The sequence below is a fragment of the Mesocricetus auratus genome, unplaced genomic scaffold, assembly GCF_017639785.1.
Source record: "Mesocricetus auratus isolate SY011 unplaced genomic scaffold, BCM_Maur_2.0 Super-Scaffold_100024, whole genome shotgun sequence".
Taxonomy (NCBI): domain Eukaryota; kingdom Metazoa; phylum Chordata; class Mammalia; order Rodentia; family Cricetidae; genus Mesocricetus; species Mesocricetus auratus.
In genome coordinates this window covers 29,724,587-29,740,433 of record NW_024429205.1, presented here as the reverse complement: position 1 = coordinate 29,740,433, position 15,847 = coordinate 29,724,587, and the positions used below count along the sequence as shown (strand labels likewise).

At 43.3% G+C, this 15,847-nt stretch overlaps 1 protein-coding gene across 6 annotated transcripts in view; it reads left to right on the top strand.

The window, feature by feature from the left end:
- The window catches only part of Dhx57 (DExH-box helicase 57), a 50,522-nt gene that overhangs the window by 28,438 nt on the left and 6,237 nt on the right, over positions 1 to 15,847 (top strand). For all 6 annotated transcript variants that reach the window (XM_040730846.1, XM_040730848.1, XM_040730847.1 and 3 more), the window contains 10 exons: positions 1,879 to 2,084; positions 3,739 to 3,855; positions 7,190 to 7,286; positions 7,954 to 8,127; positions 9,094 to 9,294; positions 10,539 to 10,815; positions 12,090 to 12,185; positions 12,271 to 12,354; positions 14,339 to 14,473; positions 15,106 to 15,180. In XM_040730846.1, the coding sequence (XP_040586780.1) occupies positions 1,879 to 2,084; positions 3,739 to 3,855; positions 7,190 to 7,286; positions 7,954 to 8,127; positions 9,094 to 9,294; positions 10,539 to 10,815; positions 12,090 to 12,185; positions 12,271 to 12,354; positions 14,339 to 14,473; positions 15,106 to 15,180 (1,462 nt within the window). The remainder of the gene's footprint in view (positions 1 to 1,878; positions 2,085 to 3,738; positions 3,856 to 7,189; positions 7,287 to 7,953; positions 8,128 to 9,093; positions 9,295 to 10,538; positions 10,816 to 12,089; positions 12,186 to 12,270; positions 12,355 to 14,338; positions 14,474 to 15,105; positions 15,181 to 15,847) is intronic.

Here is a 15,847-nt window from a genome sequence, read left to right as displayed (position 1 = left end):
GTTATTGATTATTGTCATGCTCTCAGGAAGCTTGTAATCCTGGCTGAATGTTAGGGTGTCTATGCAGGGGACTGGGGAGATGGGTCAGCAGTTAAGAGCACTGGCTACTCTTCTAGAGGACATAGGTTCAATTCCCAGCATCCACACAGTGGCTCACAACATCAGTAACTCCAGTCTCGGGATCTGACACCTGTGGCCTCCACAGGCACTACACAGACACATGCTATATCTACATGCCCATATCTACACACAGACTTAAAACTGACTCAAAATAAATCTTAAAAAAATATTTTTTAGAAAGGGATATATGAGGTAGAAGGTAGAGTACTTGCCACCAAGCTGACAGGCTGACTTTGATCCTGAAACCTGCATGATGAAAGGAGAGACCTGACTATACAAGTCGTCACGACTCCATTCAACAGGCCCGAGTATGCACAAACAGGCACCCAAAACAACAAAAGGAAGCAATACCTATATAGTTTCAGAATTGGGTAGGAATGGTAATGTCTGTTGTATGCAAACAGATTTCTCTGTGGCTCTTGGCCTTGAAAATCCTCCAAGCTTTGATCCTTGCTATGCTTCTCACTTTTAAAACCATCCTTGCTGGCTATCAGATTCAAAGGATTTTAGTTATCATGTTTGTGATGAAAACTTCCTGATCAGGATCTTATTACTCACTGCTGAACTCGGGTGAAAGCGGCCCTGCCGTCTGCCAGTTCACCGTGAGCCTCACCATCAGACTGCTGTTCCTTCCCCTTCCTCCCAGCTCATTGTCCCTCCCTCAGCTGAGTGCCACCTTGATGACCCTGCCTTTTCCTACAGGCCTTGGGTACTTACTTCTAGCGTACTCTAATGGTACCTTTTCTGAGCTGCCATGCAGAGTAGGGACTGTCGTGATCTTTTCTCATTGGTTTGCGAGTTTCCTAAAAGGCCCTTTACTTCATACACATCACACACCACCATGCCCCATATATAACTGGCATTTGATAAATGTCAGCCAGATGAAATTTGAATTTAAAAGGAGAATATGAAATTTGACGGTTATGGATTATAGAATCATGACATTTTAGACTTCTTAAAAAACCATAGGACCCTTTCTACAAATAAAGTCTTGTAGAGAATCATAAAGAAGAGAAAACTAAAATGGAAATTACCTGCTGGGCAAGGTGGGAGAAGAGCAGAGCCCACTTGGTTACTATGCCCCAGCCCTTGCCTTTCACGGGGTCTCTGAGAAGAGCAGAGCCCACTTGGTTACTATGCCCCAGCCCTTGCCTTTCACGGGGTCTCTGAGAAGCCTCCAGGGAAAGTAGTTTCCAAGTAGTTATGCCTACCAGTTCTCCCAAATGATGAAAAAGTAAGGCTTTTGAAATTGACTCTCAGAAGCCCTGTGGCAGGGGATTTAGTGGCAGACCTACAACTTTTAGTATCAAATATATACCTTTTCCACTTCACCATAATAGAATCTCTAACAAATACTGTCTAATAAGAGTCTTGCAGTGTGTTTGAAGATGGCCTTGTAGCAATGTTCAGAAAAGAACTGGTAATTCAGATCATTTGGTTGCACGGGGTGGAATTAGCTGCTTTAGAATTGTAGTTAGAGCCATTGGGGGGTGGATGAGATTCTCAAAGATGGAATTAAGATTAGGGAAACTGCAACTGAGAACATAGCTCAAGTGCCCTCTGAAGGTCCATGCCATTCCTCCTGGGTAGCGCTTTTCTTGATAGTCTTCTCTGATCTTCTGGGCAGAACCAATGGCATTCATTCCAGAGTGTTCCCAACCAGAAGCAGGGCACAGCCAGCAGAACCCTGGACTGCGGGAGGTAACACATGAGCTGGACAGAGGTCATTTCTCTTCACAGTCCTGTCTTCTCCCTCAGATATGTGTTACAGGATGGGAGTCCATACATGCGCTCCATGAAACAGATTGCAAAGGAAAAACTTAAAGCCAGGCACAACAGAACGGCGTTTGAAGAAGTGGGGGAAGACCTGAGGCTGTCGCTTCACCTTCAGGATGAAGGTTCCGTCAAAGACACAATACCAGATCAACAGCTGGATTTTAAGCAGCTCTTAGCCCGCTATAAAGGTAATTCTCTTACTCAGGGAATAGTATAAATATTCCAAAAGTTGCTTGTCCTTTCTTTCCCACCATAATGCTAAAGAAGAAAAATACGACTTTTATTTTATAGTAACATTGCCTTTAATTTTTTGGAACAACTTTAAACTTCCAAGATCAGCAGTTCTAATGCACAGATTACAGCTATCACACCTATCAATGGGGTTTTCCTTTTCTTATTGTTAATTTTTAAGGTCCTTGCTAGGAGAGGAAGGAATCCAAGCTGACCATGCAGGAGTGACAGAGGTTAGAGGCTCTTAGGAAAGATAGATGAGGGACAGAAGGGAAGGGGGAAAAGAGCAGGGAGGGCAGCTGGGCCTGGCACTAGTCTCTACTTTTAAGGACAAAGACAAAAGTAACCTTGCACTTCCTGTGTGTTCCTTTCCGATTAATAGCAGGCCACATGGGAAGGAACAGTAACCAGTTGCAGTATGTCACAGGAGGACAGGAATCCCTGACAACACAATTAAAATGCATTTAAAGGAGGTGGTTTTGTTTTTGTTTTTTGTTTGTTTGGGTTTTTTTATTTTGGGGGGTTGTATTTTTTCGTTGGTTTCTGTTTTTGTTTTTTGAGACATTGAGACAGTGTTTCTCTGTGTAGTTTTGGCTATCCTGGAACTCATTATATAGTCCAGGCTGACCTGGAACTCATGGAGATCCTCCTGCCATTGCCTCCTGAGTTCTGGGATTAAAGGAGTGCACCGCCACGTGCCACATTGAGGAAGTTCTTAAATTCACACACACCCTTCGAGGAAGAGCCATCATTTCTGTCACTGTCTCAAAGGGATCTCAAAGTTTAGCACTGTTGTAAAGTTGCCAGTAAAACAGATGTGTTCCATTTGTATCTTCCTATGGTAACTGCTACCTTGGCTTCCTGATGATCTGACTCAAGGTTTGATTGGATCTGGATAGGGTTTCTAAAATGTGTCTGGTTGAATTTTGTTCTAGATCTTAAACATTCAATAAATATGTGATGGCAAAAAGGAAGGAGAGAGTTAAAAGTTCTAATGGGGCAAGCACTTTCTCTTTGGGTCACTGCTCCAGAAAAACAAAGTACTTCTGGGCTGGGGATGTAACTCAGTTGATACAGTGTTTATGTACCTAGCATGCACAGAGTTTATGTACCTAACATGTACATCGTAAATGCCTTGGGTTTGATCTCCAGCAACACAGAAACCAGATGTGGTGGTGCGCATAAAATCCCAGCACTTTAGATGGAGGCAGGAGGGTCAAAAATTCAAAGTCACCCTTCTCTTGAGTTCAAGGCTAGCCTTTTAAAAAGGAAAAAAAAGTGCTGGAGAGATGGCTCGCACATTAAGAACACTGATTGCTCTTCCAGAGGTCCAGAGTGCAATTCCCAGTAACCACATGGTGGTTTACAATCATCTGTAATGAGATCTGGTGCCCTCTTCTGGCAGGCAGGCATGCATGCAGGCAGAATACTGCATACATAATAAATAAAATAAATCTTTAAAAAAAAAAAGGAAGGAAGTATTTCTGTAAAGCAGTGTTTTCTGAGGAACTAAAGAAAACAAGTTAAATGTGAATTCTTGTGCTATTAAACCCCAACCCAAGCTCTCAAAGGCATAAGGTGTAATTATTGTGATTTTTACCTTTCCTTCAGGGGTGAACAAGTCAGTCATCAAGACAATGTCTGTAATGGACTTTGAAAGGGTGAACTTCGACTTAATAGAGGCCTTGTTAGAGTGGATTGTGGATGGCAAGCACTCCTACCCTCCAGGTGACTATTTCTTCTTTCTAGGCCCAGTGATCCCCATAGTAAACACTTAGTCCTTGGAAAACTGCAAGTCCAGTCCTGAGTGTTTGAGCTCTGTGCAAACTGCACACAAGACCACTGGGCACTGGGTAAAAAACCCAAGCTTTGGAGTCTGATAGATTTCCCAGTTCACTATTCAGAAATCTTCTATATGTGACTAAATCCTTATCTTTTCTTAATTTTAATTCCTTTGTTTGTAAGATGAAGACAGTAGTAAGTCTTCTATAAAGCTGCCTCGACTCTTGAAAGAAACACAAACAGAACAGGGGTTTGATCCCCAGCACCATGACTCACAAGAAAAGTTAGGATTAAAGACATGTAAAAATAGAGGATGCTCAGGCGTTGGTGGCGCACGCCTTAATCCCAGCACTCGGGAGGCAGAGGCAGCCGTGTCTCTGGGAGTTCCAGCACAGCCTCCAAAACAATACAGAGAAACCCTGTCTCGAAAAACAAAACCAAACCAACAAAACTAGAGGGTGAGAGATGGCACAGTAGTTAACAGCACTTGTTGCTCATTTAGAGGAGTTCAATTCCCAGCACCCATGTTGGGCAGCTCACAGCCTGTAAGTCCAGCTCTAAGAGCTCCAATGCCTCTGACCTCCAAAGGCACCCACACTCACATGCACACATCCACACACATCCACATGTGTATGTAAATAGAAATAAATTTTTTTCAAATAAATAGATACAAGTGAGGCTGTGTGTGCAGCTGAGCTGGTAGCATGCTTGCCTAGCACACAGAAAGGCTCCAGTGTCTCACAAACTGGAATGGGTACATGCAGAGACAGCAGAACCCAAAGTTCTAGGTCATCGTTGGTGTCATACTTACTTACTGTCCTCCTCCTCTCCTCACTTGCAGTCTCTTACCCTCAGGGTAGTTCAGATGTCTCTTGACTGAATCCTTGCTATTATGTGGGCTTCTGCTTGCAAGTTCCCTTTGTAGGCCCTCCTACTGTGATCTCACTCTTACTCTGCCGTACCTTCCAGAATAACCAGCGTTTGACACTGTCTAAAATTGTTTTGCTAACTGATCCCTTTCCTTCAGTGGAATGTAAACTTAAGAGCAGGGATTTTGCCAGGTGTGGTGGTACATGCCTTTAGTACCTGCACTAGGGAGGCAGAGGCAAGTGAATCTCTGAATTTTAGGCCAGCCTGGTCTACAGAGCATGTTCTAAAACAGCCAGGGTTACACAAAAAAACACTGTCCTGGAGAGAAGAGGGCTTTCTTGCTCACCCTGGATTTCTCAGCTCTTAACAAAGTGCTTGGAATATATAAATATAGTTTTTGTTTTAGTTTTATTTTGTTTTGAGACAGGGTTTCTCTGCAAAACAGTCCTGGCTGCCCTGGAACTCACTCTGTAGACCAGACGGGCCTCAAACTCACAAAGATCCACCTGCCTCTGCCTCCCAAGTGCTGAACTAAAAGCATACACCACCACTGCCCAGCTAGAACATTTTTTTTTTAAGACAGGCTCTCACTATGTAGCTCTAGCTGGCCTGGAACTCATTATGTAAGACCATGCTGTCCTTGAACTCACAGAGAGCCACCTATGGCAGCCTGCCTTCCAAATGCTGGGATTAAAGGTATGTACCACCATACCAAGCTAAAACAAATTTTTGTTGAAGGATTGGGTGCTGATTCAGTGAAACAGTAAAATTCAATAAAGATCAATAAAAGACTATAAGAGAAATGATAGTGGTTCCTCTCAATTTAGACTTTATCATCATGTGATATAAGATTTGAAAGCCATGTAAATTATTAAGTTCCTTATTTCTTGTCTCTTGGTGAGTGGTCCTGTGTTGCTAATAAATTACTAATGGACTGGTGGCCTGGGTTCATTCCAAAGAAAAAGATTTAATGAAAGCCAAAAAGAAATTATAGAAAATTGCCAAAATTCACCAGGCATGCTGAAAAATCCCAGTCCTTGGGAAGCATAGGCAGGCAGATCTCTGTGAGTTCAAGGCCAGCCTAGTGTACAGAGCAACACAACAGTTCCCAACCAGCTGGGTTGTGAAACCATGTCTCAAAAAAATACAGCAACAACAATAACAAAATCAGTGACATATTTTTGAGTGTCAGCTGTCCCCATCAGTGGCCATGCCATGAGGGAGGAGGCAGTCATAATAAAGTAGATTATTCTGCCACTCTGAACCCCTGTGTCCTTTTAGTATCCAGGAACACGGGTGTATAATGGAAGAGCACGGATCTGGGGCCAGAGACTGAAGGCTTGAGATAGGCAATCAGCTTATCGACTCTGACCTAGCCACAGGACAGAGCCGTACGTTTCAGACCGATGCCCTTCTTTAAGGGTGGCTGTGAAGGGCAGATGAGGTCATGTGTATGAAAAAAAATCCCAGCAAGACCTCTTTTTGGCCCTCCTCTACTTTTGTGATGATTTAGATTCCTTCTTTGTTTCATGAGGAGAATAAGCATGCTATAGGTAATGAGCTCTGGAGGCCCTGTTTTACATCCATGCTACACAGCTGACCTAGGCATTCTTACAAACATGAGATGGAGAGAGACTTTAGAGAAGAGGTTATCTGCGTCTTCCATGAATGAAGCACAAAAGAATGCCAGGCTCTTAGGAGACTGAGGAAGGAGAATCAACATAGGTTAAAGGCCAACCTGAACTACAGACTCTGTCTCAAAAAACACTACAAAATAACTGGGGTGGAGTGGAGTACAGGGTGTGGGGAGTACTATTGGGACAGAAATATACTATAACCTGTTATTGTTGCTTCTTTTCTTTAGTGGACAAGTTTAAAGGCCATCAGTGATTAGTAAAACATGTCTTTTTCAGGTGTCTGATAACCAGATGAGAGTTCTTTTTTATCATATTCAGTAAAGTATCTGGATTCCATTAACCAAAGAATCTCTATAACTGTAGAAACAGAATGCCATTGGCCAGGAAGCCAAGGAAATATGTTGACAAGTTTAGCTGGGCCTGATGTGTACAAGGGTTAGTTTTGGTCTTCAGATGGTACACACACACAAACACACACACTCTCTCTCTCTCTCTCTCTCTCTCTCTCTCTCTCTCTCTCAGAGCTTGGCTAGTGTTTTTTATAAATTAGGGCATGCTTTTCTATACCTCAGTTCTCTACTGGAAAACAGCATACTCTACTTTATCCTTTGTAAATCAGAGTATATACAGAAATGTGATCTCATGTTGCTTTAAATGCTGAGGCTTCAGAAGGAAAAACTCATAGTGAAAAATTATCAGATTATTGGTTTAAAAACAGTTTATAGCCTATGTTATTTTCCTTGTTTATCTTAGTCTCCCCTTTTTTAACCCAGGTGCTATACTTGTATTTTTACCGGGGCTAGCAGAAATCAAGATGCTGTATGAGCAGCTGCAGTCAAACTCTCTTTTCAACAACAGACGAAGTCATCGGTAAGCCACTGGCTTTTTCTCCATAGTCATCACTGCAGCCATCTATAAAGACAAAGAGCAGAAGGGTCCCTATGGCCCTCGCCCTCCTTAGACTGTGTTGTCACCCCCAAATACATGTTTATGCCTGCTGGAAGTGAGCAGACCTCTGTGCTCCAGGAAATGTCACTGCATTCTATCAAGGACAGACATTTCACTTATCAGGGTGACTCAGCAGATCTGCATGTAATTTCAGTTGCTAGATTCCTGAAGAGGAGTGGAAGATGGACACAGCCAGCATTAGTTGCAACAATGAAATACTGTCATTTTGAGGGAAAGTGAGAGAAACCCTGTCACCGGCTGTGCCTTCACACAAGGGCAAAGCTACAGCAAACACCCCCTAGAGATGTAGCCCTGAATGTCCTAATGTGCATCACACTGTGCTCCGTCTCTCTGGACTTGGGCTTGTTACTTACACCAATCATTCCTTCCTCTTGGTGGGTTACTACTAACTTAACTTTTCTCAAGTTGGCATAGGTTTTTGTGAGATGGGAAGGAACCCTCACAATAAGAACTGGGCCCTGAGGACTGCAGGGAAGCTGCTGCCTGCTGAAGTCCTTTCATTAATCTCAGTAGACATTCCCCACTGCAGCTGTGCCAGAACCCTTACTGTGGCTTTCCTTCTTCTTAGATGTGTTATCCATCCACTTCACTCATCTCTATCCAGTGAAGAGCAGCAGGCCGTGTTCGTAAAACCTCCAGTAGGTGTAACTAAGATTATAATTTCCACCAACATTGCTGAAACGTCCATAACCATTGACGATGTTGTTTATGTCATCGATTCTGGGAAGATGAAAGAAAAGAGGTATTCCTTTTAGTGTGGTAATAGAGGCACTACACATACCTCATTTAGAATAACAGAACTGTTGAGTGTTAATGCTAAGCTACTCTTTAATGGAATACTGTGATTCAGTGGCCAGCATCATGAAAAAGTCAAACAAGGTTGCAAAATTTAAAGTTTTACCTCAAAAGTAATGGATTTGTTTTCCCGTGTGTGTGTGTGTGTGTGTGTGTGTGTGTGTGTGTGTGTGTGTGTGTGTGTTTTCCCATGTGCTTGGATGAAAAGGAAATGATCGAGAAAATGTGTGTAGTAGTATGTGATAGCATTTAAATCAGCACTAGTCATACCACAGTCCTAGACTACACAGAGCGCTGTGTTCCTCTGTAAGAGTAAGGTGGTTATCTTAAGGAATAAGTAAGACTGTTTGTCCATGCCCAGTAGTCTTGAGAGCATTCTTAAAAATACTTTCAGAATTGCTCAATCCTTGCTGGGCGTTGGTGGTGCACACCTTTAATCCCAGCACTCAGGAAGCAGAGGCAAGTGGATCTCTGTGAGTTCGAGACCAGCCTGGTCTACAGAGTGAGTTCCAGGACAGCCTCCAAAGCCACAGAGAAACCCTGTCTTGAAAAAAGAAAAAAAAAAGAAAAGAAACTGTTCAATCCCCATGAATGAAGGAAGGGAGGGGGAGAGAGGAGAAGACAAGGGAGGGGAAGGGAGGGGAGGAGAGGAGAGGAGGATGGAAGAGAGCAAAGGAAGGAAAAAGGAAATGAAAAGAAAAGGAAAAAAGAAAATATTAGATGTGGTGGCAGCTCTGGGGAAGGGGAAACAGGCAGATCACTGGAACTCACTGGCAGCCAGGCCACCCTCCTTAGTGAGAAAGAAGACTACTGAAGAATTCCAGCCAAGGCTATTCTCTAGCTTACATACGCATACATGAGTGTGTATTTATACACGCAAAATAACTCAGTTCTACCTCCCTTTCCTTTCTAGATATGATGCCGGCAAAGGGATGGAGAGTCTAGAGGACACGTCTGTGTCTCAAGCCAATGCTCTACAGAGGAAAGGTCGAGCTGGCCGTGTTGCATCTGGAGTCTGCTTCCATTTGTTCACAAGCCACCACTACAGCCATCAGCTCTTAAAGCAGCAGATACCAGAAATACAGAGAGTGCCACTGGAACAGCTGTGCCTAAGGTAACATTTTGACTTGGATGTTCTGTCTCCAACATGTCCACATGCTTCTCACTCTAAAGTTTCAGGCTCTCTTTTTCCCAGTAGCAGACTCTTTGCTAAGAACAGAGTGGGTGAGCTCACTCGTTTACAAAGAAAGCATGTCACGTGTGGCCTTTCCTTTTAACTTTCTGCACATAGTGTCTCACATTTGCAAAGTGTGGTCCCACAGTAAAGCACAAAATACATTTGTGATTTAGGAAAACGACTTGGCTTGCCAGGGAATTTCTGCCAGGGAACACATTAGTATCACATGATCCCAGGAAAAAAATCTGCCACCTCATTATCAATTAGAGAAAAGTAAACAAAACTTAGAACACCATTATTAGCTAATGAACAAATGTCATAAAATAAGATTTGAACAGATTTAATGTGCACACCTTTAATCCCAGCACTTGGGAGGCAGAAGCAGGTAAATCTCTGTGAATTTCAAGCCTGCCTGGTCTACAGAATGATCTCCAGGACATCCAGGGCTGCACAGAGAAACCATGTCTCAAAAAAAACTAAAACAAACAAAAAAGGTACAATTTCTGGGGTAATGGTAGTTCTAACTGCAGTTTCTGGGAGGAGCTCCTGCGGCTGCACCATTTCACATTTTCACTAACACTTCTTTACTGTTGGAATTCACTTAATCTGAACCCACTGTTAAGAGAAGGCGGCAGTTTTGGAGGTTTATAAAAAGAGTCCTGAATATGGGTAAGTCCATAACTGTGGTGTGTCTGTAGTTGGTTGCTAAGGAAACTAGAAGACAGAGACTTTAAATATGTTCTTAAAAGAGGCAGTGATGCAGATGTGCCGACCCCACCTGCAGTCTGAGGCCTAGGAAGACTACTTCTACATGTCTCAAAACCAAAAAGTACTGTGGGGCTTCAAAAGCCCTTCTCGGGCATTGGAGAGATAGATGGATTAGTAATTAAGAGCACTTGTTGCTCTTCTAGAAAACCCTAATTCAGTTCCCAGCACCCATGCCAGGCAGCTCCTGGCAATTTGTAGCTCCAGCTCTAGGGCATCCTACAGCTCTGGGCTTTGATGGCACCTGCACCCGGGCACGCACACCGCATGCAGACATACCTTCACATAATTAGAAATGACTAAAACCAATCTGTTTTTAAAAAAGCGTTTATCTTTCTCACTCAAGAAACAAGAGTTATCCCTTTGACACGTGTAAATATCAAATTTACAAATACTGGTTTTCTTTTCTTTTTCAGAATTAAAATTTTAGAAATGTTTAACTCTCATACTCTCCAGTCTGTGTTCTCTCGGCTCATTGAACCGCCACATATTGATTCTCTGCGTGCCTCAAAAGTGCGGTTAAGAGACTTGGGAGCCCTAACCCCAGATGAAAAGCTGACCCCACTGGGCTATCACTTGGCCTCTCTGCCGGTGGATGTGAGGATTGGCAAACTGATGCTGTTTGGGTCTATCTTCCGCTGCCTGGACCCAGCTCTCACCATTGCTGCAAGCTTGGCCTTCAAGTCCCCTTTTGTAAGTGACATTTGTCTTAACTGCAGTTTATGTCACAGGTCTGGAAGGAATCTTTAGGATTCAGGGGTATGTGAGCCCTCTAAAAATTTGCTTATTATGTGGGATGTGAAATCTATATTCTCCTAACCCAAAAAATACCCTTGGGAATTAGAGGTATAGCTATTAAAATAATGTGGTTTTAGTTTGCTATTGCTTATTATAGAATAATCAAAAACAGTAAGCCAGCAAGATATACCTACATAATTTATCAACTTTAAAGTAACTTTTGAAATATAATTTGCACATACAGTTCACCTATTTACAAGTATTCAAGTCAATAGCCTTTAAGGCATTGGTGGAGCACGCCTTTAATCCCAGGACTCAGGAGGCAGAGGCAGGCGGATCTCTGTGAGTTCAAGACCAGCCTGATCTACAGAGTGAGTTCCAGGACAGACTCCAAAGATATACAGAGAAACCCTGTCTCGAAAAACAAAAACAAACAAACAAAAAAAGAGTTAAAGTGTACTATGTGTTAGCATGCGTGAGGCCCTGAGCTCCATCTCCAGCACCAAGGCAGGGAGATGTGTGACCAACCATCCCACTAGGACCAGTTTTCAAGGCCAACCTGAGCAATGGGGCAAGCTCCAGGCCAGTCTAGGTACAGAATAGAATCCCTGTCTCAGAAATCTAAAAGAAACAATGAGTTGGGTGTGAAGATGAGTATTCTGGAGGTAGAGGCAGGGTGACCACCACAAATTCGAACCCATCTTAGTATACATAGCAAGTTCCAGGCCAGCCAGAGCTTCACAGTCAAACTGTCTTTAAAAGGGGGGGGGGCCTGGAGAGGTGGCTCAGCAGTAAGAACACTAGCTGCTCTTCCAGAGGACACATATTTAATTCCCAGCACCACATGGAAACTCACAGCTGTCTGTAGCTCCAGTTCCAGGGGATCTAACACCCTCACATAGATATACTTGCAAACAGAACACCAATGTACATAAAATTAAAAAAAAGGAAGAAAGTCAAACCAAAAAAAAAAAGTAAGTCTTTGATGAGTATCTTTTGCCATTTGACCCTAAAAGACCAGACTTGCTTACTCGGGCTTATTTTGAAGTCACAGAACAAAAAGGCCATTCATTGGCTTCACTATCATATGCGCCTTGAAAAGCCTGCACACAGAGCAGGACACTTGGTACTGTGCAGGGTGCTTTCCCCAGTAGTGGTATTCAGCAGTAAGAAAGTGCCATTTGAAATCTCAGATAAACCGTGTCCTACAAATCCATTTCCTCACTTAGGTGTCTCCCTGGGATAAAAAAGAGGAGGCTAATCAGAAAAAGCTGGAATTTGCATTTGCAAATAGTGACTATCTGGCCCTTCTCTGTGCGTATAAGGTAAGGTAACCTCAGAGCTTAGGTTTATAGCCACAGTTGGCACCAACATCAAAGTATGTTCATCTTGATTTTCTCTACAATTTAGGGTTGGCAGCTGAGTACAAAAGAAAGTGCGAGAGCAGGTTATAATTACTGCAGACAAAATTTCCTGTCAGGAAGAACTCTGCAGGTAAGTTGCTTCTATGCCATTCCTTCATTTCCATTGCAGTGTGTAGGGAGAGACCAGGTACCTGTAGCTGACCACGCCCCCTCAGGGTGTCGTCACGTGTACCTGGGAAGATTCAGGGGATAAAGGAAGGAACAGGTGGGCACTCTCTTGGATGCTGGCTGTGTTTCGGAGGGCAGAGCTTCCTATGAAAGTGCTCCTTTTAGTAAATGTCCTTGTCTCCCTGCTGCATTGTTTCCTTGTCAATAGTAGCTCACAGGTTGCAGAGGGGTGGCAGCTCTGCCTCACTTGTCCTGTCTGGACGATGGAAATGTTATTTCTGAGCATGCTTGGTTTTCTTGGCTATGCAAAATGGGTTCCTGAATTAGGTGACATGAGACTTTCAGTGACGAAACTGTCACCTGACCTGGTTGTTCACACTGCTGAATGTGTGCTTCCTTAGTGTGGGGACAGGGGAGACCACCAGCATGGCAAGGATGGCTGCTTTTTATACGCTTGTCACCCCAGTGATGGGAGCAGGTATTAACCTTAATCCCCTAAAGGAGGTGGCAAATTATGTGCATTGTTCTCAAGAGATTATCCATAGCTCTCACCACACTCTCAGTTGGGTTTTGTGACCACCCCTGACCCCTAAGGCAAAAACCAAAGAACTAACACTGAGTCAGATTTTCTTGGTTAATTTTTCCTGTGTCCACCAAAACACCTGTTTGTCAGTGATGAGCTTAAAAGAGATAAAGTAGTGATGGAGATCTCTACAGGCTTTGTTTATTAAGGTCTGGAGAAGGGGTGGACACAAAATCAGGGTTCTGGGTACTTCTGCTCCCTGAATCCATTCTTTCCCCTCTGTCAGAAAAGTTGGACTTGTTTTGTTTAGACTGGTGACGTGGATCAAATTCAGGTTTCCAGCATGCTAGGCAAACACTCTACCACCTATATATGCCTCACGCTTTTAAAGTGATGGCTTCTTCCTGTGTTGCTCAGGCTGTCCCCAAACACCTGGACTCAAACAGTCCTCCCGTCTTTCTCTGCCTTCCACGTAATGAAACTTGCAATGTGAGCCACTGCATTTGGTTCTTGCAGCCTGTATTTGAGCAAAAGCCACAAGACAAAGACGTTTGTACTTTCTAGTGTGTAAATCTAAAACACTCAATAACATTCCCCTTCCCAGAATCACCTATGATCCAGTAAGACCACAAAGTAGAAAAAAAAAAAAAAGAGGGAAAGTTCTTCACACGTGTTCCACTGAGAGAAACATTATCCACGTTAGGCTCAGGTAAGGAGCTGACAGAACTTGGATAGAAATGCAGACAGAAAGATTAGAAACTAAAGCAACAAACAATACCAAAAGTAAAATAAAATTTTGATCATCCCAAGAATTTAGAAGAAAATCAGACCTACCACACCCCAGTTAAAATGTTTAAAATGTTCAAGAAATGATCATTAGGCTGGGTGGTGGTAGTGCACACCTTTAATCCCAGCACATGGGAGGCAGAGACAGGCGGATCTCTGTGAGTTTGAGGCCAGCCTGGGCTACAGAGCTCCAAAGCTACACAGAGAAACCCTGCCTCAAAATAAATACATACATACACACATACATACAAGGGGGGGTGCTGGAGATACGGCTCAGTGGTTAAAAGCACTGACTACTCTTCAGAAGGACCTGGGTTTAATTCCCAGCACCCACATGACAGCTCACAACTGTCTAACTCCGGTTCCAGGGGATCCAACACCCATGGCAAAACACCAGTGCACATAGAGTTTTAAAAAATAATTTGAAAAGAAAAAGATAATCATTGGGGTTTTCAAAGGCTTTAGATTTCTATGTAACTGTCGCTCTGTCTGCCAGTTTATAGTAAGTGAAAGCCACCTTTTAAAGATGACAGGCAAGATTAGCCCTGTCTTGTTAGATGGTCCATCTGTACTCATTGCAAATCACCAGTGTTACATATGTTCATAGCTCCTTTTAAAAGTTTGTCCCTTCTTTCAGGAAATGGCCAGTCTCAAACGGCAATTCACTGAACTGTTGTCCGACATAGGGTTTGTGAAAGAGGGTCTCCGAGCAAGGGAAATTGAAAAAAGGGCCCAAGGAGGAGATGGTGTCCTGGATGCCACAGGAGAAGAGGTACTTGTCTGATTTCACTTTAATTCCAGTAGCATGTGACTGGATTATGAACTTTGGCATCGTGGCCATTTGTGATGATATATTATGATTTAATAAAGCTTGCCTGAGGGTTCAGGATGTAAAGCCAGCCATACTAGTTAGCTATAGAAGCTAGGCAATTGGTAGCATACACCTTTAGTCCCAGGACTCAGGATTAAGTGGTAGACGGATCTCCATTAGTTCCAGGCCACACTAAAAGAAACAGCTCACATAAAGGAGATCTCAGCACCTGGGATCACACACCTTTAATCCCAGCCCTCGGGAGGCAGAGGCAGGCGGATCTCTGTGAGTTCGAGGCCAGGCTGGACCGACAGCCTCCAAAACAATACAGAGAGACCCTGTCTCGTAAAAACCAAAAAAAAAAAAAAAAAAAAAGAATAAAAATACGATGGCTAGGTGTGGTGGCACACACTTGGAAGGCAGAGGCAAATGGATCTCTGTGAGTTCGAGGCGAGCCTGGTCTACGTAGTTAGTTTCAGGCCAACCAGGACTACATAGTGAAACCGTGTCTCACAAAGAAAAAAAGGAATATAACGGCAAGCACATTACATGCTAAAACATCTCATATGGATAATGCTTTGTTTCTCTCACAGGCAAACACAAATGCTGAGAACCCCAAGCTGATATCAGCAGTGCTGTGTGCTGCTCTGTATCCAAATGTAGTGCAGGTAACAGTACTTTTGCTGAACCTTCCTGTGTCTTGTTTTATGAGTACCAAAGGATATCCTTAAAGAGATACACGTAGTCCACAAGGTTTCCCAATTCATTCGTTCTCCCAATCTATAAGGACACATGTTGTTTGAAATATTTTTTCTTTTTTGGCTTTTTAGCTTTTTTTGGCTTTTTGGGGGGCTCATCACCCAGCTCCCAAATGAATTACACACAGATGCTTATTCTTGGTTATAAATACCCAGCCTTACCTTGGCTTGTTTCTGGCTACCTCACCTTAACTTTAAACTAAGTTTACCTTTTCCATCTGGGCTTTTTTCTTTCTTGCTTCTGTATATTTTTCTTTCCTTTACTCTGTGGCTGGCTGAGTGGCTGCCCTTGCCATCCTCCCCTCTCAGTTCTCTTCACTCCTCCTCATTTCCCTTTCTATGCATCCTCTCTTCTGCCGGCCCTGCCATTCCTGCTCCTGCCTCGCTGTTGACCGTTCAGCACTTTATTAGACCAGGCGTTTTAGACAGGCAGAGAAGCACAGCTTCACAGAGTCACACCAATGCAGCACCAACAAGAGTAACACATCTTTACAGCTTTTAAGCAAATGTGCCACAGCATAAACAAAAGTAGCACACCTTAAGGTACTCTCCTACCACAGACACATATTTTGTATAA